This window comes from Acanthaster planci, linkage group LG12 (assembly GCF_054643075.1).
Source record: "Acanthaster planci isolate LZ-2023a linkage group LG12, COTS_SCS, whole genome shotgun sequence".
NCBI lineage: Eukaryota > Metazoa > Echinodermata > Asteroidea > Valvatida > Acanthasteridae > Acanthaster > Acanthaster planci.
Window position 1 is genome coordinate 1,226,689 of NC_141788.1, and position 23,780 is coordinate 1,250,468.

General features: G+C 40.9%; 3 protein-coding genes across 14 annotated transcripts in view; 2 read left to right on the plus strand and 1 right to left on the minus strand.

Moving 5' to 3' along the window:
* Nucleotides 1-8,024, plus strand: part of LOC110982823 (ferric reductase 1-like) — a 32,165-nt gene extending 24,141 nt beyond the window's left edge. For 6 of the 11 annotated variants that reach the window (XM_022241518.2, XM_022241520.2, XM_087144385.1 and 3 more), the window contains exons 18-23: nt 181-239; nt 773-922; nt 1,225-1,281; nt 2,446-2,528; nt 4,471-4,539; nt 5,843-8,024. In XM_022241518.2, the coding sequence (XP_022097210.2) occupies nt 181-239; nt 773-922; nt 1,225-1,281; nt 2,446-2,528; nt 4,471-4,539; nt 5,843-5,947 (523 nt within the window). In that variant the 3' untranslated portion in view covers nt 5,948-8,024. Of the gene's footprint in view, nt 1-180; nt 240-772; nt 959-1,224; nt 1,282-2,445; nt 2,529-4,470; nt 4,540-5,842 lie in introns of all 11 variants that reach the window. The other 5 variants (XM_022241514.2, XM_022241517.2, XM_022241515.2 and 2 more) reach the window with 5 other exon arrangements.
* A 660-nt stretch (nt 8,025-8,684) lies between these two features.
* On the plus strand, nt 8,685-20,150 carry LOC110982822 (methylcrotonoyl-CoA carboxylase beta chain, mitochondrial-like). Its single transcript, XM_022241512.2, has 10 exons — nt 8,685-9,426; nt 12,432-12,610; nt 12,924-13,004; nt 13,176-13,354; nt 14,161-14,341; nt 14,780-14,871; nt 15,927-16,203; nt 16,611-16,706; nt 17,210-17,332; nt 18,735-20,150. Exons 1-10 carry the CDS (start codon nt 8,796-8,798, stop codon nt 18,810-18,812), a joined length of 1,917 nt encoding a protein of 638 aa, XP_022097204.2. The 5' UTR covers nt 8,685-8,795; the 3' UTR covers nt 18,813-20,150.
* Nucleotides 20,151-20,423: 273 nt separating this feature from the next.
* Nucleotides 20,424-23,780, minus strand: part of LOC110982808 (phospholipid-transporting ATPase ABCA1-like) — a 45,647-nt gene continuing 42,290 nt past the window's right edge. For both annotated transcript variants that reach the window (XM_022241491.2, XM_022241490.2), the window contains one exon: nt 20,424-23,780. In XM_022241491.2, the coding sequence (XP_022097183.2) occupies nt 23,338-23,780 (443 nt within the window). In that variant the 3' untranslated portion in view covers nt 20,424-23,337.

Genomic DNA, 23,780 nt, shown 5'->3' on the forward strand with positions numbered 1-23,780 from the left:
CTTCTGAGGAAGCTAAAATGGTTCCTAAGAATGATTTATAGGTCCACTGAGCAGGTGTAACAAAGATATAAAGCCTAGCTTGACCATTGGCAGGGATAGACGGGATGATTCTTGTCAAGAATATTGAACAATAAGTAGCGAATGAAGATGGCTGAATGAGCTTCCATTTGATTGTTTCAGACGCCCTATCTTCAACTGGGCCCATTGGGCTGTGGGTACCTCAGCACACGTGCTAGCAGGTGAGTATGATGACCTCTGACCTTGAAACCTTTCACAGGTTGGTGTTTGTATTATGCTAATGTTGATATACATCTATTGCAGCAGACATTACTCTCCCAGTGCAGAGGTTTTTGTGAGATTTTCCAAATATCCCGGGGGGAATAATACATGGACCTTTTCAAATCACAAAATCCCAGTTTTCCCGTGTCAGATAATTTTTCTATTTTTAAATTTGTTGATTTTAATAATGTGCTTTTAAAGAAACTGTTTACACTTTGATGTTTTTTGGCTTACTTTCTGAAAGCAACAGCATTCTAGGGCTATTAAGGGTACCTATTTTTCATGTGAACCCTTTCAAACAAATCTCTGTGTGAACGAGACAGCTTTTACTATCTCTAGTGATCTTAATCTTGTCCGAATCACTTGGCGGTGGCTTCAAATCACACACAGCTTTATGGAAAACCACATTTTCTGAGTAATTTCAAACCATTGCCAAATAACTTGTAACCAGCCTACTTTAATTCTTTTTCTGTTTCTCCCTGCCTTATCTCAGTGGTGACCATCTTCTTGGGGATTGGCTACCAGACTTCCCTTCTGACCGGCCTGGCCAGCTACAGTTTCTTTGTCATGCTGGCCTTCACCATTTTCCACGTTGCCATGTGGATTGCGTTTGAAGTCCAAAGCCGCGTGGCCGAGAGCCAAGGTAGCAAATATACCCACTCAAACGAGCCGCAAGACAGTAAGAACCAATGTTATTGACACGGGTGTGCTGTGCTCAAGTTCCTCTCAGTATGGCCCCTACTTCTTCCAACTCAACTTTTGAGGTTGAATTTGCATGCAAAACGAATTCTCGTGGCGCAGGAGAATTTTTTGGACAAAGTTCCTACCTCATCTCCCTTTCTCTGACTACCTTTGACCCCAGGGGACTAGACACTGTGTAGATTTAAGCCATTTTATCCCAGAAACAAATTTCATGGTTAAATGTTGTTTCATAAAAAATTTCAGTTGTAAAACCAGCCCCGTCCCATCCTCCTGATGTTCAGCCCACTTCAGACGAACCAGGTACTCGGATGTCACACCTTTTTTATTTGCATGTTGCCTTCTCACCAAAACATGCCAGCTGAATAAACTCGTCTGGTGAACAGTGCCCAATTCCTTTTCAAAATTGCATGTGCCCTAACTATTTGTATTGAACAGGGCTAGTCTAAACCCGTGAAAGGTTAGTTCATAAGAACCCTGTAATTCATGTCGTGTTTTATGCTTCAAAACTATTCCATTTGGTCAAAGAAATTAGCCTAGATCAAAACACGTGTCCAGACCTGATAATTTTCATATATCTTTCCACTCAACACACCTTAACAGATCTAGTTCCTCAAACATCCCACATCACAACCATTTTCAACTCTACCATCTCTTTCTTTCACAAATAGAACCAGCTTCTGGTTTTTTGTAAATCCGCTTCATTTGACCTGTTGTCTCATGATGTAAAAAGTTTGCCCATGAATTTTATGTGTTTGTAGTTATGATATGTGTATTTGCCGTTCACAAAACCTTGTGGTAGGTTTGTCATATGTACATGTCCATACGTTCGATAACCCATGAATGCCCATACATCTCTTTGTGTTGTACATGTACAGTAGTTGTGCACTGCCTTCCCAGAACCTTTTGTGTTCCACTTAAATTGTGCACTCTTCGTGTGATTGTGAGTGAAAGAAGTCAATGTTGACTGGTTTTTTTTATTTGATTACTGTTTTGAGCATTTTTGTGAATGTTTGTTTATTATTTCAATTTACAAAAATAATCTGAAAAAAGAACTTGTTTTCAGGATTTGAATTTGAGGAAAAGTGATAATGTTGATTTCCCATGATAGATTTTTGTGATGCATTTTAAACATTTGAAATCTCACAGAAATTTCTGAAATCTATTCATCTCGATAAACTGGATGAAAAAATAACCTCCCTCAAATTGCATATTAAATTGCCATTACTCAATGACATATTGAGAAATCACGCCAGCGTTCATCCAAAACAGGTAGTTATTTGATTTTACATGAACCTCTAATCATATCAACATAAATCAGACCAAAGAAGTCATCAGTACTTGTAGTTCATGCAAACAACTCTGCCACATTGGAGAAAAAAATTCACAGAGGCATCATCTTGTCACAAGAATATATTCGAGTTCCCTGAATTGAAAGCTCAGATTTTTTTCTCCGCTTGACTGCAGGCCGTAGCAATGACATGCCACTAAAGACAACCGGTGGGGATTCATCCCAGCAATTAGCCAGCACTGGATCCGAGCCACCTGCCGTAAGTGCATCTACCTGTTTGTATGTATAAATGTCTGATCACGATTCAGAGTCCACCATAATCCAAGCTTACATGTCTCATGTCTTCAAAAGATGTTAGCACTTGAGAAAATGAGATTGATCAGAGTGTACAGCAGGTGAAAGTTAAGGGTCGGTAATTCATAGCGCTCAAACCAGGAAATGGGCCATTCAATCTGGGACAAAATGGTATTCTCTGTGAAAAGACACGTATGATGCAAGATGAGGGGATGGAGAGCACCCCCCATCTTTATGTTGGTCGTTGTTTGATCGGAATCTCAGGAATTCTTTACAGACATCTAAGGGGGATGTGTTAGGTAACAATAGTCCAGAGTGTGTAGAGGGATTGGACATGTGGGGCGGTACCCATCGGCCCCATATCGTGCACGGTACGGTTATAATAGTCTAGAGTGTGTAGAGGGATTGGACATGTGGGGCAGTACCCATCGGCCCCATATCGTGCACGGTACGGTAATAATAGTCTAGAGTGTGTAGAGGGATTGGACATGTGGGGCGGTACCCATCGGCCCCATATCGTGCACGGTACGGTAACAATAGTCCAGAGTGTGTAGAGGGATTGGACATGTGGGGCGGTACCCATCGGCCCCATATCGTGCACGGTACGGTTATAATAGTCTAGAGCGTGTATAGGGATTGGACATGTGGGGCGGTACCCATCGGCCCCATATCGTGCACGGTACGGTAACAATAGTCCAGAGTGTGTATAGGGATTGGACATGTGGGGCGGTACCCATCGGCCCCATATCGTGCACGGTACGGTAACAATAGTCTAGAGTGTGTATAGGGATTGGACATGTGGGGCGGTACCCATCGGCCCCATATCGTGCACGGTACGGTAACAATAGTCTAGAGTGTGTATAGGGATTGGACATGTGGGGCGGTACCCATCGGCCCCATATCGTGCACGGTACGGTAACAATAGTCTAGAGTGTGTATAGGGATTGGACATGTGGGGCGGTACCCATCGGCCCCATATCGTGCACGGTACGGTAACAATAGTCCAGAGTGTGTAGAGGGATTGGACATGTGGGGCGGTACCCATCGGCCCCATATCGTGCACGGTACGGTAACAATAGTCCAGAGTGTGTAGAGGGATTGGACATGTGGGGCGGTACCCATCGGCCCCATATCGTGCACGGTACAGTAATAATAGTCTAGAGTGTGTAGAGGGATTGGACATGTGGGGCGGTACCCATCGGCCCCATATCGTGCACGGTACGGTAATAATAGTCTAGAGTGTGTAGAGGGATTGGACATGTGGGGCGGTACCCATCGGCCCCATATCGTGCACGGTACGGTAACAATAGTCTAGAATGTGTATAGGGATTGGACGTGGGGCGGTACCCATCGGCCCCATATCGTGCACGGTATCTAAAGACAGGACTGGTACTAGACACATTTTGGAGTGATTTCATTGGGCTTGTTGCAAATGAAAAACATGCAATTTGGTGTAAGATGAATAAACATTGCAATGTAAGGCTATTGCAATATGACCTTGAGAGTTATAGACGTTTGGACATGCACTTCACTCCTGTGGTAAGAACACTGTATATTGCTGTATGCCACCAAGCATTTGCCTTCAAGAGGCCACATTTCAATTCCAGCTGCGACATCTTGCCTACGTTATATTCTGTCACAGTTGATTTTCCATACATGTACACGTTTATTTGATAAGACCCAAACACAAAGGCAGATGGAGGCTTTATTGAAAAAATGCTCATTAATCATGTCAGCCCAAACGTACAAGTTGCACACATCCAAAGGCAGTGCACGGGTGTTCTTTTTTTCCCTTAACAAGCTGAGAAAAGTTGCTTCTCCGTGGCGAGCTCTTGGTCTCCTTCATGACTAGTTTCCATCGTTACCAAACATTTTTGTCGAGCTTTTTAACTTTGATTTCACAACAGGATGAGTTAACTGAATTACAGGCTGAAAGGATGGCAGAGGGAGAGTGTTTATCACAAATCACTGAAGAGGTCAGGGGTCGTTTGCAACTGATTTGCATCTACTGATCTGCAATTTGATTGGCTTAATCCTCTGGTGCTGTGGAAACACTCATACAACACATGCATTATGTTTTTATCCCTTCATGTCTTTTTGAAAGAGGTTCTTCGAAATCCTTTCTTATTCCTTAACATAAATGTAAAGCAGCACTGGAAAAATGCACAACGAATATTAAAACTAACGTTTGGTCAAACATGTCAAAGGGAGCTGAAAATGGGCCAACTTGTCAATATTTATGAACCCTAGTCCGTACAATACAACTGAAACCAAATGTAGTGCTTGTAATGCAGATCATTAACTATTGAGAGACAGCTTGCCTATAAACTGTTTATAAAGTAATGTGGGACTGAATTTACTAACACCTTTCAGCACTTACCTGACTTCTGTCTGCAAACAGTTACGATTATTTCCAAATCTGTGATCTTCTATTTGATGAACGTCTGTGTGATGTGCTCCCTCTCTTTCACTTTCCGTTGACAACAGTTCCGTTGGCACAGTTCTAAGCCTTATCTAGACTTTATGACAAATCAAAGAATTTCTTGATTTCCTGAGATGATAAAGAAAAGAAGTTAATGGGTTTCTCAAAAATTCAGTCGTTCTCTCTCAAGCTCTGCTTTGATTTTGGCGAAGTGTGCATGTGTTTACTGAGTCTCAATTAATCAAAATGATAACATTCAGTATCATGTATTTTTCCTTTTCACTCGGAGCATTGCAAGTAAAGGGAATGGAAGATGGGATTTGTCATGCCTCATTTCATTATTCTGCAGGTGTCTGCTTATCTGTAGTTAAGCATGGTATTAATCTTTTGCCCTTACTGGAGGCATTTCTCCATATTTCAGAGTCGTTCCGCATGATTTTCTTTTTTGAAATCTGCAGTAGTTTGCGATCTTCTCTGTTGGCATCAATTATACTGTCGTGTAGCCAGATAAACTGCAAACTGTTATATCGTTGATTTTATTTCTTCAGACACTTTATCCAGTTATCCATGAGTCAATCTGTGGCCATTTTATGAAAAGACCTTGGATGATGAGATGTCCCAACGTTATCTTATTGGCACCATGTATGAAATATCGCACCATATCAGACTCGGGTCATAAATACTGCATTCAGTTCGTAGTCATTCTGTAAACTCTGCAACATCTTCAAAACGAATATCAAGATTTTTGCACTCGTTTGATATGCATTTATATATGGAACTAGTTAGCCCGTTTTTCTCTGATTTCTTGACACTTGATGGTGTATCTCTGACCCTGCTGTTGGTTTTTTCTTCTGCAGGGTGCCATGGTGAAGATTATCCTTCTTTTTACCTACATCGTGGGTGTGGTCAGTTTTCTTATCTTCCTAGTTGTCGTCGTCGGACTCGCTGGGAACAACATGTAGATTTCTCACTCTTTTGCCAAGATCTGCTCTACTCAAATAGCTTCATCTTTTGTATCGTCCAAGACATGACAACCATTGCTTCATATTACAACATAGATTGGCAGGGATGTTGATGCGTTTCTGCATAGCAAAGTTTTAGCAAGTTTTAAGAAATCTCTTCTCCATATTGGGTGCCTTTGGTTTGCTTTAAAATTTCACGAATTGTGAAAATTTGGGACATGTAATTATTTTTATTGACAAATTTGTAATGTACAAGTTTGTTAAATTCCCTTAGATTTGTCGCACATGCTTCATATTGATTTTGTCTTTGTATGTGATGGAAGAGATGTCTGTGTGTATCATAGAACGCAACTATCAAACGGTAAAGAATTATGCACAATGTATAAGCAGTACAATCCAGTCTATACCTCAATTATATTTTTCGGTTTCTGTACTGAAAAGATTGTAATAATTACAACGAATTGTGTAACATTGACAAATTAAGGGAATTTAAGTGCAGACTTACTGTTTGAATGTGTCATGATAAGATCGATTAGAAATAATATTAGACTTAGTGATAATGTGACCTAGCCTGACAAAATGAGTTGGAAGTCACCAAAGCCAAATGTGAACAAAAATGCCTTAAACAGAATCTGCACAGTGTGAATTAACGGGAAATGCTCAGCATTTTCTTTACCCACATCGTGTCCATTTCATCAGGATGCCAGGCTTAGTGATTCATCTGTAGGGAGAACTCAGTTTGCTCTTTCTGATCCACACTAGGGGCAAATAACTGGAAACTTTTACTGAAAATTGCCATCTTTTCCAAGGCCTTATTCTCGATCAGAAGAGACGATACGCAATGGGTTAAAAACTGCCTGTTATGCATGACGTGACATGCAGTTATATATTTTACATGAAAAATAATAACTTTTTATAAACTCATTTATGCACAAAGAGACTTATCTGATTCTATTTTCATTTCAGAGAAGTGATGTTATACATACAGATCTGTGGTGCCTTTTGTGTACATATTCTTCATGTATTCGCACAAACAACATTTTATTGTGAGAAGTAAACAAGCATCTGCTTGGTATTTTGTACTTCAGTAGTGTCAAGTAATTTTCCAGCAGAAAATCTCTTAGCAAATTTTTGGAAATATATTCTTGGACAATTTTTCTCCTTTGGAAGGAAAGTAAATCAATTTAATCAAGTTATTATCATTCATTATATGTTCATTGTATGTATTGTAGTAGTCACTGCGTGTATGGTTCCTGCACTGTCCTGTGTTATGATATCATGATGTGGTCAGGAGATTTGAATGTTATTAATTGTGATCTTCGATAAGTGCATTGAATAGGAGTGACAATCTAGAAAGCTTGGGAAAAGTTTCTGAACTGTTTAAGCCTTGTTTTCTCTGAAATTATGTCATTGAAGTGTTATCTTGTCTCTTTATTCTCTTGCATAATTGTGCTCAAAGGTTTTTAGATTGCTTTGTTTCTCAGAAATTCATTCCTTGAACAATGAGCAAATGTAAATGTCGTAAAAATCAAGTGAAGCCAGGCTTTACGGATAGTTTATTTGAAATTGCTAAGTTTTTTTAACTGTTTGAAATTTGATTTTTAACTTTCATTTGTGCAACTCCAATAAATATGGTATGGTTTTTCATTGTTGAGCAGTACTTTAGCGTATATGTATATTTAGTTTGTTGCTTAACCTTTGACCCAGTGGCTACTATCTTATGAGAAAGGTTGGAGCTGTCCAGACAAAGCCTGTACCCTCCTTTAATGTGGATATGGCTTGATCTCTGATGGCGTGTTTCATGCACACCAAGCGAGGCATGTTAGCCTGTCGCCATGGAATCTCTGGACCTGGTTACCGTCAGTGCCCATATCATAGTCTTGGAATTCATATGTATCCATGGCAGCAACTTAATAGTATGACCTTAAGATGTCAGTCTGCGTTGTTTTTGTTATTAAATTGCTGCAATCGAACTGTAGGATTTGCCTTGGTAAATTTCATTTAATTGCACAATGCAAAATTGTATCATTAATTTTTTATGTCATTGTATTGTGTCTATAAAAGGTTCAGTAATGAAGCAGTTGGAATGGAATTGTTTTGTTATTGTTGGATTTTGGTCATGCTAAGTGAAGATGGAGGAAATCTTGCACGCAACAGCTGGATATTATTTGTTCATGATATTGAGAGGGTCGAGGTTATCAGTGAGGCATTCATATTCGTAAGCAATACTGTGATGTCATCCCTCGAAAAAAATTAAACTGGTTTTTAAAAAAAATGCTGGAAGTTTTCTATTTCACTGCCGAGATGCATCTCCCATTAGTCATATCATATCACGGGGGGGGTCTAGGGCACGTGCCTCCCACAAATTCCCGATGCCCTGAAAAAAACGGATAAATTGATATTGAACAAGGCTAACAAAAACTTGCCCCCCAAAAAACGCGTCACTGAAAGCTGGTGCCCCCCCCCCATAAGATGCTGGTGTCCCTTTGGCCCCCCCCCCCCAAAAAAATTCCTAGCTACAGCCACTGCCTCAGGATTCCAGGCAGCAAGTGTATGGGCAATTTTTAATGCTTTGAGAGGTTCGTTTTTTTAATATACCTAACGTGCAAGGAATGAATCATTTTTATACTCGAGGAGAAACTGGCTATATTAGGGCACGGTGCAGGTGTTAGCGGAAAAATTCAATGCTACTCATTGACCACCAAGTGAGGGCGCTCTACTCAAAACATCGCGCTAGTTCAATTTACTTGAAACTGAACCTCTGGGCGGGCGTGAAGACTTGTCTTGTCGGAATTTTGTGTCTGAAAATTTGGTTTCCTCTTTTAAATGCCGGGAATCTTGGCTTTATATGTTCACCATGCTACTAGGAAACCCTACAGGGAGGCAATGCATCCAGGAAATGCGTAAGGTTTTATTCTTAAGACAGAAATCTTTTGGCTTTGCTTGCCGTTATCTTCATGTGCACTCCTTACATTTCCACAGTCATGGTCATGACAGTGGGCTTGCTAGGAGAGTGGCTAGAACTTTGTGTACATGTCGGCCCAACATGACTAACCGCAGTTTCAGTCGTCTCAACATACGACGTTTAAGTATAACCAGCAGTAACTTCAGTGAAACTGAATCAAACAGTACTGTCAGTAGCAGGCGTTACTCGACGCCAGCATCAGAATCCAAACACCATCGCCCAGTTTTCAAAGTCTTGGATGGTGCTGTGGACACATCTTCGCCAACCTTTCAGACCAGACTGGCGCAGAGTCAACACCTTGAGGAGAAGCACAACCAAATGGTGACCGTTGCAAGATCTGGGGGAGGACCAAAGGCTATGGAGCGGCACACCAAGGCCCACGGCAAGCTGTTTGTTCAGGACAAACTGCAACTGTTGCTGGATGAGTACAGCGACGACACATTCCTAGAGATCGGAACATTAGCTGGATTTGGCATGCCGTATGGTGATATACCAGGTGCCAGCATTGTTACCGGTAAGACCAAGACTCATGACTGAAAGCAGTACTGTAATTCCAGAAAACAAAATAAAAAAAACTGAAACAGAGGTACAAAACTGTAAGTGCAGCATTGCTGGCGCATGCATCAGGTGCATTGGATGTCTTTATTGCTTAAACTTTAATGTAGCCTACAAAAACTTAACATGTAGGCCTAAGCCTATATGTACTGGTGCTAGGCCTTGGATACTAGGCCTATCCTAGGTTAGTCATACATACATAAACAATGTCCTTACCCTCTAACTCCGACTTAACACACAAACTCTGGCGTCTGTGACCATATGACCGGGTACGGTGTAGTCACCAAGTCCCTAATTTTGCCACCTACTGTATTTTAAAGTGACAAGTCTGATTTGTTTTAAGGGGCCTGGTGACTATACCGTACAATCATGACAATCACTGATGTTAATGGTCACAGTTTGTGGATAAGATATTCACTGGTATTCGATATATCACAATAATGGTTAGAGCCCATCTTGGCCATTTTAGCATCCAACTTCCTGACAACCAGTGTTTAGGCTCACAATGTTACGTGAACAGGGGCAAGTACTGGGCATTTCATGGAGACTGTAGAGAAATTCCTCATTGTCTGTATGAAACACGCAAAGCATAAGGCTTGCTTACCTCAAGGAAATATTCGCTTAAATTAAAGATGGGGCCATACTGTACATGTACATGTACATGTACAACCCCCCAAAAAATTTCTTCAATTTTTACATGTATCCCAAAGCCTTATTAACAAAGGTGCCCGGTAAGCATCCTGCAAAATCATTTCGTCTGAAATGCCTGGGATTAAAAATCAATAAAACTTTGTCAAAAAATTTGAATCTCCAAAGGTCGTCTGTAGACGACTTTGGGAATTTTTGTAGTGTCCGTTGGAATGCTACCCTCACGCGATGAAAATCTGCCAGTTTATAGAGCCAATTTGCAACCCATGCGTTCCCGGAATGGGTGCACTGCATAGCTTCATAGAAAACCTGGCAACATGCGCATAGCATACATGTGCATGTAGCAGTACACGTCGAGAGTATGTAGTGCAGTCTGGAATAGCAATGGAGGAGTTGCCCGAACCGCTGCTGAAATGGCACTGTATCAGAGCACTGGTCTTTATGTCCGTATTCTTAACCACTTCCTGCTGGGGAACCCCTATACCCAGCAAGAAATGAGACCGAGGGGTACGCCCCCCAACATGTCCAATCCCTATACACATTCCAGACTATTGTTACTTAACACATCCCCCCCAAGATGTCTGAAAAGAATTCCCCAGATTCCTGCGAGACAATGACCAACACAAAGCAGGGGGGGTTCTCTCCGTCACATACATGTACATGTACATGTAGGCTTACTATGTACCGGGAACACAAAACCGGACAAAAGAGCCGGGCCATATAACGAAGGACCGAGCTGCTGGGAATTGCCAACATTTTTTCAGTTGTCAACTGCAGAGGAAATCCGCACTTTTTGTCAAAGATGAAACCACTGTTTGTGGCATTCAGCACGAGTGGATTACCACTGGGGACAAAAGCACTCCAGTGATGAATGATACAATACCGCTGCACACTAACATGACTAATCTGTCCCCCATTGAAAAGACGCCAGTGGCGCACTGTGCCGGGTTCGTGAGAAAAAGAAAGTTACATGTACATAATACCGCATAATCTGGGCTCTTTTTACAAGGCGGCAGGCCTGGCAGAAATACTCGGGCGTCAATAGATGTTGTCTGTCAAATTAGAGTAGCCACCAGACAGTTATTTACATGTATGTGGGTGTAACTACCGGTACAAAAACCATAACTTTTTAAAATAAAATTTAAAAATAACTTTTTAAACCCTCCTCTGGTTTTACAGCACAAACATGACAAATACGCACAAGTGCCCACAGTCACTCTCTTGCATATGTTTTTTTATATGGAACACAAACATGCACAGGTTCAGTGTGGACACAGGTGGTTGGCCTTTTGGGCCATCCTCTTAACTGCATTTGGTTAACTGCACAATTATGCACATGAAACAGTGAGGCACAGTTGTTGGGCAGCACAAAAGTGCAATCTGATATTCCTGTGAGGGACAGTTGGTGCAGTGCACAACACAACACAGCTGTGCTTCTTTGAGTTATTTACCATGTGATCCAAAGAGTGACTTCAGCGTAGGAGGGTTTTAAATTAATGAAAGTAAAATACCGTACATGTATCCTGTTATTGACCTTCCGTTGCCAAAATAGTAACAGAAAGACATACATGTATTAATTAATTGTAATTAAGAAACAAAAATTACCAATGTGTCAGTGACAGTGCCATATTGTAGGCCTGCACGTACATGTACAGTACCTGAAATTGCTTTAACTTTCTTAACATTCACACTGCAACTTTTAAAGCAAAGTTAAAAATATGTACTTTTCCAATATGTACTTACATGTACATGTACATATATTTTTATGGTCCAAAATATTGAAAGTCACCAAAGTGAGACAAATGATGCAAAACACGGGAAAAATGTTTTGATCAGTTTCACATGAACTGGTCTTTCAAATAACTGAATATATTGTCATTTGAACATATTTTTCTTGGTACCTGTACGTGTATAATGAAAAACTTTCACTTTTGGGGATAAAAACAAGATTATTAGTTAATCCAATCTTTCTTCACCAAAATGGATCAAAATTCAAAATTTTGTGTCTAAATCTTGAAAATATAGACTTTTACCACTGTTTACAGTGTACATGTAGCTTCCATTTGACACCAAGTTTGTTTTATTCACGTGTATTTGATTTTTTTTATGCCAAGTCCACTTTGGTGTGGAACTGCCCTATTGTCAGATTGTTAAAAAATATTTTAAAAACCTGCAGCACTGGAGCCTTTACATGTACCGTAGTTGTGAAATCATTCTTTATCCTATGGAACTAAAGCACTGACCCAGATACATGTTTCTTTCCAGAAGAATATCACATGTTACTAAGCCTTTATCTTGACATTTTGACTTGAAAAGGTGTTGGGAAAATCAATGGGGTCTGGTGTGCAATATCAGCCAACGATGGTACCATGAAAGGGGGAACCATGTACCCCATCGGGGTTAAGAAACAGTTGAGAATACAGGAGATCGGCCTGCACAACCGACTGCCGTGTGTCTACATTGTGGACAGCGGGGGCGCTTTCCTTCCACTACAGGTACATGTACATGTTGCAAAGCCACACAGTTTTATACCCCTCAAGTGATGCACTGTACATTACATTCATCTTGTCTCGTGCGTGTATCTGTCTGTCTGTCTGGCTGTCTGTCTGTCTGTCTGTCTGTCTGTCTGTCTGTCTGTCTGTCTGTCTGTCTGTCTGTCTGTCTGTCTGTCTGTCTGTCTGTCTGTCTGTCTGTCTGTCTGTCTGTCTGTCTGTCTGTCTGTCTGTCTGTCTGGTTTCCTCTGCAACTTGACAAGGGCTTGATCTGCTTTATATACATGTACTCTTCCTTTTCAATCTTAACTTCCAGTCAGAGATTTTTCCGGACAAGGAGCACGGAGGTAAGACGTTTGCTAATGAGGCCCTCATGTCTGCCCTCAAGATACCTCAGGTAAGCATTGCGTATTAACCCCAACAGTGGCAAATCCTCCGATTTCAATATGATTTTCAGTGCACCCTAGGGGGTTAGTGTCAAGGGGAATAGCAGCTTTGAGTATGTTCGCTCTGAGTTGGATTCGAACCCTCACTTAGACCCTGTTGTATTGTTACCTTTTCTCTTCAGGTAGCCATTGTGTGTGGGTCCTGCACGGCCGGGGGTGCCTACGTGCCAGCCATGTGTGACGAGGCCGTCATGGTTGACAAGATCGGCACCATCTTCCTGGGAGGCCCTCCACTAGTCTTTGCTGCAACGGGAGAGAAGGTCAGCGCGGAGAACCTGGGAGGTGCCACGCTCCATTGCAAGTAAGATGATGACTGAACTGTTTCATTCCAAGACATGTACAGGCTGGTCTTATTACAGATTCTGTAAACGCCAATCCAAACAGTGCTGCCTATTGTACTCACTGGAAAGCTTAAAATCTCTCAGCAACACGTTGACACCATCAGTTTTAAACAGGAAATTGGAGGAAAGGCTCTAGTACATCACAGAAAAGATTTCCAGGCAGATTTATAAAGAGGGGCAGTTGTGTGCACCAGTAAAAGTATTTTCCCAGCTGTTCATCTCTACAACCAGGCTTTTCATTCAGACCAGCCCTGTGTGTGGATTGGGCTTTCAGTCCCTACGTGATTCCATGGGTTTCCTTGGGAGATCTGTCTGGATTTTCCTTCCACATCTAAAACCGGACACTTCTTTGTCATCTCTTCCTTACAGGGTTCCCCCTCCAAGAGACCCCCCCTGGAAATCAGTTGAATGACTTTCATGAGCTATCCTGGCTGTACCCCAGATAATAACTACATGTACCTCCTTGAACTGTTAAACTTATCGGTCTATGACATCTTAGACTTTGGTTCTTGCCTCCACCAATTCACACTGAGTAAATGTCATGCTGTGAGACGGTCATAGATCCCCTTCCAAAAGGAGGAAGCTGCAGTTCTAATAGCTGTTGTTAGGTAAAACCTGTTGCTATGTCATGGCCCAAATTTAGAGGTCCCAGAGGGGATGCCAAGCAAACGGGGACTTCTTACAGAAACTGAAATTGGTAGTACAGATATCATGCATGAAAATTGCCTCATGATTTCATTCGTAATCCCCCCCCCCCTCCTCGCAGAGTGAGCGGTGTTACTGATCATTTTGCTGCCTGTGAAGAGGATGCATTTGAGACTGGGAGAGACATCATCGCTGGCCTGAACGAGCAGAGACCTATGCAGTATGATGGTTGGCAGGAACCTTTGTACAGTGTAGATGACTTGCCTGGCATGGCTCTAGACACCCCTGGAAGTATGAAGAAGGTAACAACATCAAATGATCCATTGCCCTTGAAGGTTCCACGCCTCGGTTTTTTGTTCTTTTGTTAGTTATATGTGCTTCAGCGTTGACAGGGTCACAGTAATTATGACAGAGTTGTGACTTGTGACTCGAGGGTTGGGGTTCGAATCCAGCTGGTGACAGTTTGTCGTAAACTCGGACTAGGCAGTGAACTGCCGTTTGATTATGACATAGTGGAGGGAGAACTTGACTGAATACCTGTCCTGAGGGGTTTGAATTCAGTCCCTACACCTGGCAAATTGCCTTTCCTGCTATTTTACGAAAACGGAAACATCCACCAACAATGAATGATTTTGTTGCCGTCATTTCGGTATAAACTGTGGCATTTTGTCAACAGCCGTGACATTTTGTGCATACATGTAGTGTTTTGGGTCACTGCGTTGATCCTTTTTTTTCCCCAGGTCATTGCTCGACTAACTGATGGAAGTCGATTCCATGAATTCAAGACCGTGTATGGTCCTAGCTTGATCACAGGAATGGCTCATATTGAGGGGTAGGTATTACACGGTACATGCAGGGGTACACATGCACAAAGGGAAGATTGCAAAATCTAAGACTTCAGACACTTTCTAAGAAGAAAAGTATCGGAAAAGTACTCTGCCAAGTATTAATTTGAGTGCTTTTGTCATGAAAATTAATGAAGTCATCATTTTATTTTGTAATCTTACCTTTGCGCACCATCCAGTGCCCATGTTCAACTTTATAATCAAATCAGTTCAATACTTGGCAGAACACTTGGCACTTGAGAATTACTTTACTACAACAGTTTGATAACCTTGTTATCTGGTGGAAGTGGTTAAAGTGTACCTGGCTTTTTTCAATAACCTAATGTTTTTGTGACGAAAAAAGGGGCAACATTTAACAGAATTGTCTTGAATGAGTTGGTGAGGGCGCTGTGCTTAAAACCAAAGAAAATGTAGGAGAGACAGTTGACATTAGATAAACTCCCTGTTTTGAAATCAACTCGATTCGGCATCCTAGATCATCAAGACAGGAATGCATTCATTGGTTGTTGACATTGTGTCCAAGTCACATACATGTAGCACTGTTATGTCTAATTGCTGGACAGTAGCACCCTTGCTGTTGAAAATAAAAGTCAAGAGGCTTTGATCAGCTTTAATATGAATAATTCATCTCAATGCATATTCATCATCACTACAGAGTTCTAGCTCAACATTGCTGCTCAACATACCGGTCACTCACACTGACTGATGGACATTGTTCCTTCATGCATGTATCACCATCGCTTCGGAACTTCTCCTCTACACAATATCAAAACTGTCAAGAAAGAAAATGGATTAAAAGCAGTCCTTAGAACTTACCTGTTCCATTTAATTGTTGTTTCTTGTGAAGTGCATCGAAACTTTGGTGTGATGCGCTATATAAAAACTGTGTTATTATAGAATTCACTGAAAAGATACTTTTATCAAAATGTAGGAAGTGCCCTGTAACTTTTAGACTGTTGACCAGTTTTGACTGATCCTATCATATATTCTTATATCACCACCTCCCATTTGAATGCTGATTACCTACTGTGCCTTCTAACAGTCATTTAGTAGGCATCGTCGGCAATGACGGTCCCCTGACTGCTGATGCTGCCACCAAAGGGGCGCACTTCGTGGAGCTGTGTTGCCAACGACGGATTCCCCTGATCTTCCTCTCAAACACACCCCCTGATTCTAGCATACCAGAGGGGGAAGACGGGGAAGCCATGGGTGATGTCATCAGGAACAGAGCCAAGATGATGACTGCCGTGGCCTGTGCCCAAGTCCCGAAGATCTCGGTGATTGTTGGGGACAGTTTTGGGCCTAGTAATTTTGCCATGGTGAGTGAGGTTTTCCATCGCACCACAAAGAGCAATATTAAATTCCAGTCATACATTTTGTCATTGAAAAAAGTGAATCCCAATTTTAATACTGCTCTTTAGGTTTCAAAGTTCCAATTGCCTTTTGGCAGAGTGTCCTTGGTAATTTACTGTATTCTGCTTTGATGTTAGTTGTATTTTCCTTGTATTTTTAGAAGTTACTTACTTTCAATATTTTAAATGAACTTCTAGTCATAGTTTTCTCCGTTATTTTCTTTAAAAAAATCATTTTGTGTTTAGCTAGAGTCAAAGTATATCCTTCTTAGTGGAATGAAAGAAAAATGCTGATATCGACATTCAGTCCGCAGAGAGAAGCCTGTCCAATCTGATTTGTGTTTGTGGTTGGTGTTTTTTTTTTTAAATCATAGTGCGGTCGATCATTCAGCCCTCGCTTTCTCTTCATGTGGCCATCAGCTCGGATTGGCATCACATCACCGGAGGGCGCAGTCCATGCCGCATCGCAGGTAGGTTGCATCAGTAGGGGTGTCTCAAGTCACAGATCATTTCCAGGAGGGCTTGAGTTTGTGGGGTGTGTGTACCAAAGATTCTGTACTTCATACTCAACTTTGTCTTGGCACGGCTAATTTCTGGACCTGCCATTCCCAAGCAAGGCTGAAGTACCTCTTGGTAACTTTGATGTTTGGTGATTTCTTCCCCCACTGTTAATTTATACTCATCAAAGTGATCCAAAGTTCAACATTTGTCAGTAGAAAACTTTGGTAGTTCTGGCCAATGGGAGTTGCAGAACTTGCATTGTTCATGTGTCCAGATAAATAGCTTATAATTGGTCAGCCTGGTTTCTGAGTGGTGGTTCACGCAACCAGGCATCCATAAGGAACATGATGTCCCATGTCCCAGGCCTAGGGTCTGCTGGACGTACCATTCCTGCTCTAGGATTTCAGTCAACAGGTGTCTCGTCCGAAGTCAGTGACTATTGTGGCATTGTCTTTCTCTTTATGGGACCCAGATAACAGGAGACAGGGAGGCGGCTGATGAGATGGGCAGGAGGTACCAGCAGCAGGTAGCTGCCTTGTACTCTAGTGGGAGACTCTGGGACGATGGGATTATCCTTCCTCAGCGCACACGCAAGGTAAGAAATGACGTCTGATGACTTGGCATGCTCTCCAGAGTGAGGCTACACCTTGCCTTCAGGAGGAGGTTTGGGCAAGTTTTATGGAATTTGATACCATTGCCTTGAACTGAAGAACTGTAATAATCCATAAACACAGGTGATAAACTGAATTTATGAACACAGGTGATAAACTGAATTCATAAACAAAGGGGATAAACTGAATTCATCAACACCGGTGATAAACTGAATTCATCAACACAGGTGATAAACTGAATTCATCAACACAGGTGATAAACTGAATTCATCAACACAGGTGATGAACTGATTTCATAAACAAAGGTGATAAACTGAATTCATTAACACAGGTGATAAACTGAATTCATCAACACAGGTGATAAACTGAATTCATCAACACAGGTGATAAACTGAATTCATCAACACAGGTGATAAACTGAATTCATCAACACAGGTGATAAACTGAATTCATCAACACAGGTGATAAACTGAATTCATAAACACAGGTGATAAACTGAATTCATAAACACAGGTGATAAACTGAATTCATCAACACAGGTGATAAACTGAATTCATCAACACAGGTGATAAACTGAATTCATAAACAAAGGTGATAAACTGAATTCATCAACACCGGTGATAAACTGAATTCATCAACACAGGTGATAAACTGAATTCATCAACACAGGTGATTAACTGAATTCATCAACACAGGTGATAAACTGAATTCATAAACAAAGGTGATAAACTGAATTCATCAACACAGGTGATAAACTGAATTCATCAACACAGGTGATTAACTGAATTCATCAACACAGGTGATAAACTGAATTCATCAACACAGGTGATAAACTGAATTCATCAACAAAGGTGATAAACTGAATTCATCAACACAGGTGATAAACTGAATTCATCAACACAGGTGATAAACTGAATTCATCAACACAGGTGATAAACTGAATTCATCAACACAGGTGATAAACTGAATTCATCAACACCGGTGATAAACTGAATTCATCAACACAGGTGATAAACTGAATTCATCAACACAGGTGATAAACTGAATTCATCAACACAGGTGATAAACTGAATTCATCAACACAGGTGATAAACTGAATTCATCAACACAGGTGATAAACTGAATTCATCAACACCGGTGATAAACTGAATTCATCAACACAGGTGATAAACTGAATTCATTAACACAGGTGATAAACTGAATTCATCAACACAGGTGATAAACTGCAGAACATTGGAATCTGTCTGAAATCTGAAACTTGGAAATACTGGTACTTCAGAGAATCACTTCATTTTTACTACATATATTAGATTCTGCTTTCCCAACATTTCAAGGAGCAAATTAACATTTTTTATTAATTTTCGTTATTGTTATTCATATTTCTAGGTTCTCAGCATGTGTCTGAGTATTGTCTCCCAACGTAGGGAAGATGGCCGCACAGACTTCGGTGTCTTCAGGATGTAAGATCCGGGCAAACTCTGAGATTCAGGTATTTCCTATGATGGGACGTGTAATTTCTTAAGTACATCGTTGTGTAGAGTAACCCATTCACTGGTATTTCATTTGTTTGCGACACAGTCTTGAAATGTGATAGTTTTAAGACATTCCAAGTCCAACACGAATAAAAGAAGTAAGAATTAGAAAGACCAGCATCCACTTCAACCCTCCTATGCTGAAGTCACTCTCTGGGTCACTTGGTAAACACCTCAAAGAAGCACAGCTGTGTCGTGTGGTGCACTGCACCAACAGGCAAGAGAGTGACTGTGGACACTTGTGCATATTTGTGCTGTAAAACTAAAGGAGGGTTAAAAAATGTAAAGACACGAAATGTAGGGAAGCACAGCTTGCCTTAACCCTGCAACTGCATATTTTGCAAACTTTATTCTATAAATAAAGCTTTACTTATCAGAAAATCCTATGTAGGCCTAAATATACATGTAAGTATTTTTATTGTAGCCAACCATGAGGCTTAATCGTTTGCATTCTGATGTGTGTGTGTTTCAACATCTGGCGTCAGACACACATTTTGTGACTGAACTGCATGTAATACCAGGAGAAATTTGTGCCTTGCAATTGCAAGATAATCCATGAGTTTTAAGATTGTCGAACTTTAGATTGGAAAATTTGAACGACATGTATTCAAGTTTTAGGGTTAGTGCCAGTGTTTGTCGTAGACTTTGCATGGATACTGTGGTGAACACAGGAGACAGAAGCACATGAACATTGATGGCTCATGATTTGGAGTCACCAATTTTCAACAGAATGTGCACAAAACCAGCAGGCGATATGGTATGTTTGAGCGAGAGGAATGTGTGAGCGCAGGCACACAGCAGTGATGCTGTTAGTAATTCGCTATAGTGTTCACAGGTAACGTCAGTAATGCTGAGCTTGTTTGGATAAAATTGCCGTCATCAATGCAAAATCAGAAGTTTTGTTATTTGATCTGTAATTTAAGAATGAAGACCAATTACAATATTCTACCCTCCAGTAACAGGTGAAATATTGAGATGATGGGAAATGTATAAGCCTGTATTGCAGACTTGATACTGGAATGGATTAGAAGTCTTGTTTTCTTTGGTACCGGAAGAGAAGTGAATGAGTACGTTTGGTAACTGGATACGTGAAAACATATTGTGACCAATCTGCCCTGATCAGAAGCACACCCTCATCAATTGAAAGAGCCACATTGGTGGGGACTGTTCATTTTTAATGTGTGTATTTCATAGAATGACTATGAGAGCAACTAGGGATCCAGGTTTGGAGAGTTTATAAAATAAACAGAAAATGTTAACCTGTTTGAAATGAGGGGTGTTAAACTTTGGGAATTTCATTTTGACAATTCCGGAGGAAGAACAGAAATGTAGATATCATGTGCCTGTAACTGCAAGGCTAACCCCTTTGCAATTCAAGACCGACTGAAAAAAGTGAATTTTCACATAGATTTACCTGCCAGCAAAGCATCAAAATTGTTGGAAATTATCCGTGACTGAAGCAAATTGAATGGGATAGTTTGTCTTTGGAGAGTTATTGGAGAGTATTCTTTCCTGTAAAACAAAAGAACCAGGTATTCTGTAATTCTATTCAGAACAAACCAAGTTTTATTTAGTACTTATATAATGCAGTTCAAGAGAAGATATTCAGCTTGCACCTTCAATAAAAATAACTGTGGCAATATTCTGGGTAAATTTCAGGGTAACGTACTCAACATACATGAGGTAGACATTTCTAGTCAACGATACACATGTAGTCGGTTTGGTCAAGGTTCAAGTGAAAGGTATTTGTTTCTTTTTGCTCTCTTATTGTGCCAATCGGCAAAACTTTCTGTAAAACTCTTCCATACAATACACTCTGGGGGTTGGTTCTAACTTATCTCAAAGTTCCAAATTTAAACATTTTTAAACACATGATTTATAGTTGAAAGAATACAGCAAAAGTTCAGAGAACTTTTGTCCGGAGAACACAATTCTTTACGCTGTGTTCTCTGTATTTCTTAGGGCTTCTCAATTCTCTACGGCATCTTTTCTAATTTCAGTGTACAGAGTAAACCTCATTAAAAATACAGTACTGGCTAGACTCTCCTTTTTGTTGGAAAAAAAAAACATTTAAGAGAATTTCAAGTACACATTAAAACATGACTGCATAAACTGAGTTTCCATGCAGAAGTACCAAGAGCTAATTCAGATGAATTGGGAACAGTCTGCAGAAAAAGTCGTAAGATTCATTCTTTAAGAGGAATAAATCGTACACATTGACAGCAGTAGGCATTTTGAAGCAAAAAAAAAAATCAAACAATTGTTCTGATACGCATTCCATGGCTACAAGTTACATGTGCCCTCGATGCACTAATTGCATATCTTGTGCCAATTTTCAGATATTTACATTGTTTAAGCTTCTGCATGGTTTGTGGACTGCAGCACAGTCCGTAAACCCCAAAAAGTGAAAATTAAAAAAAAGGGTTTTAAGATACACAATGGACCAGCTTCTGCATGGTTCGTGGACTACAGCACAATCCGTAAACCCCAAAAAGTGAACATTTTAAAAAAATAGTTTTAAGATACACAATGGACCATTAAAAATGCAAATTTCTTAATTTCAGCTTACCAGTACTTCATAGTTGCTTTTACTTGACCAAAGTGATTATAAAGGACCATTTATCCAGCAAGCGACAACATACATGTATTTCAGTGCAATCGAAAAAAAACAAGTGTTCAGTGGTTTACAATGGACGTCTTCACGCTGCGACTGGACAAGCCATGTTGTACAAGAATTAATGGCTGTGTTTAGAAACCCGAGTCATATTTTGTTCTGGCCAATCATGGTAGACCACTTCCATATAATGTTACTGTGAAGAGTCAGTTATTGAAAACTAAGCATTTTCTGCTCAGTGGATTAATATCCAACATCATGCTGCTTACCAGTTTCTATCATCGCATTTGCTCCTCTGTGTAAATAGGCCATACAGGCTGAAACAATTGAGATGGAGATATAACCAGTATGCTGCAATGGTCAAGTTTAAGCTATAGCTATGGTTCAACCAACACTGCCTGAACAATGGATGACCGACCATTTAAAGCCAGACCCTGGGGCACGTCATGCATGCCGACTTCATTTATCAGTGTAGAGGGGAACCATCAAACAAATATAACTGTATGAGATTCTACTGAGTGTGTAGACCACAAGAGTTGCAGCCAGTGGCAAAATGAGTAAAGATTTTGTAAAATAACGCAATAAGGGACGTTTTAGTGCCTGTTGACAGGAGGTCAAATTGTTATAGTTCAGCCCTGAACTTGCCCAATGCTACAAAACTTGATCGAGATCACGAAGCAGAGACCCTCCCGGCTTCCACTCCTCATTTACGAGAAGTTTACGACTAATACATATCCTCTCTTTCTGTAAATTTACTAAGTAGAAAAATTTGTATTTACATCAAGCTAGAAAGCACACAGCTACATTTAACTACAATTCATGCAATTTGGAAAGAAAGCATATGGAAATTTTTGGAAAAAATATCGATAGTTTCCAGCACTTTGAAGTGCTATATACCCTGATTGCATTATTGTCCACTGAATCACTGATAGAACTCAATGTTAGTACGATACACCTGTACAAGTACCCAAAGAAACAGAGTATCATTTTTTTCTAATCAATCATTGTACTGGTATAGAAAAATATACAGAGCTTTATTTTTAGTACCCACAGATAAAGATCAAAACGTCAAAAAGTACTTTATGCTTTACAACAGGTGTTTCCAGAGGAAATTGTAGTGTAATCAGTAAGAGATTGATTTAAAACCTGAACGTTACCCAAATCTATCCACTGCAGGATGGTACAAGAGACTATCATGACAATTACTTCATGATTAGGCAAGGCAACAATCAATAGAATCCATGCACTAGTGACAGGTGCCAAAATGGCTCCTCCCATAGCCTTTGTGTGAGACTTCGGTACTCATTAATCTGTGCACTAGTGACAGGTGCCAAAATGGCTCCTCCCATAGCCTTTGTGTGAGACGTCGGTACTCATTAATCTGTGCACTAGTGACAGGTGCCAAAATGGCTCCTCCCATAGCCTTTGTGTGAGACGTCGGTACTCATTAATCTGTGCACTAGTGACAGGTGCCAAAATGGCTCCTCCCATAGCCTTTGTGTGAGACGTCGGTACTCATTAATCTGTGCACTAGTGACAGGTGCCAAAATGGCTCCACCCATAGCCTTTGTGTGAGACTTCGGTACTCATTAATCTGTGCACTAGTGACAGGTGCCAAAATGGCTCCTCCCATAGCCTTTGTGTGAGACTTCGGTACTCATTAATCTGCGAGTACACCATGACAGATGAAATGACATTCCTACACAATTCTATAAAGAGCTGGTTAAAATAAATGTATACTGGAAAAATGAAGACATTATGAATACAACAAATTTTGCACCTCCATAACGCATTTCATGATTTCAAAGTTGAGTTGCGACAAAATTAGATTGTTTCTGACCACTTACGACCAAGGATCATCAGCAGTTCCCTCGTCAGGGCAAAAAGAGAGTAATTTCTCGTCCGGTTGGGCTCGAAGGAGCAGCTCCAAGCTGGAGACTTGCTGTGGGGTCTGTCCTGGGTCGTGTTCTGGGGTCTGCCCTGGGATCAGGCATTCATCTGGGGTGTCCTCGACACTCTTCTCTCCATCCTCATCATGTCCGATGTCTCCTGCCCTGTTGGCTGCGTTTGAATTATTGCTGTTCAGTCCTGGTGCTGGTGCCCCGTCTCGACTGGACTCGTACAGAGGATTGGTGAAACCCTTCCCATTGGGCCGGGTACTGGCAGGTAGAGGAACTCCATGTACCTGGTCGTACATGGGATTGCTGAATCCCGACAGGTCATCGTGGGGAACACCACCACCATAGACAGAGCTGTTCTCTGGCACATACTGGACTGAGCCAAACG

What these genes read in the sequence shown, in the direction of transcription:
- LOC110982822 (XM_022241512.2), top strand. Translation starts at nt 8,796, where the DNA reads ATGTTCACCATGCTACTAGGAAACCCTACAGGGAGGCAATGCATCCAG. An exon ending in GCGCTTTCCTTCCACTACAG is followed by an intron (nt 12,611 to 12,923) that starts GTACATGTACAT and finishes CTTAACTTCCAG; the next exon opens with TCAGAGATTTTTCCGGACAA. An exon ending in GGAATGGCTCATATTGAGGG is followed by an intron (nt 14,872 to 15,926) that starts GTAGGTATTACA and finishes GCCTTCTAACAG; the next exon opens with TCATTTAGTAGGCATCGTCG.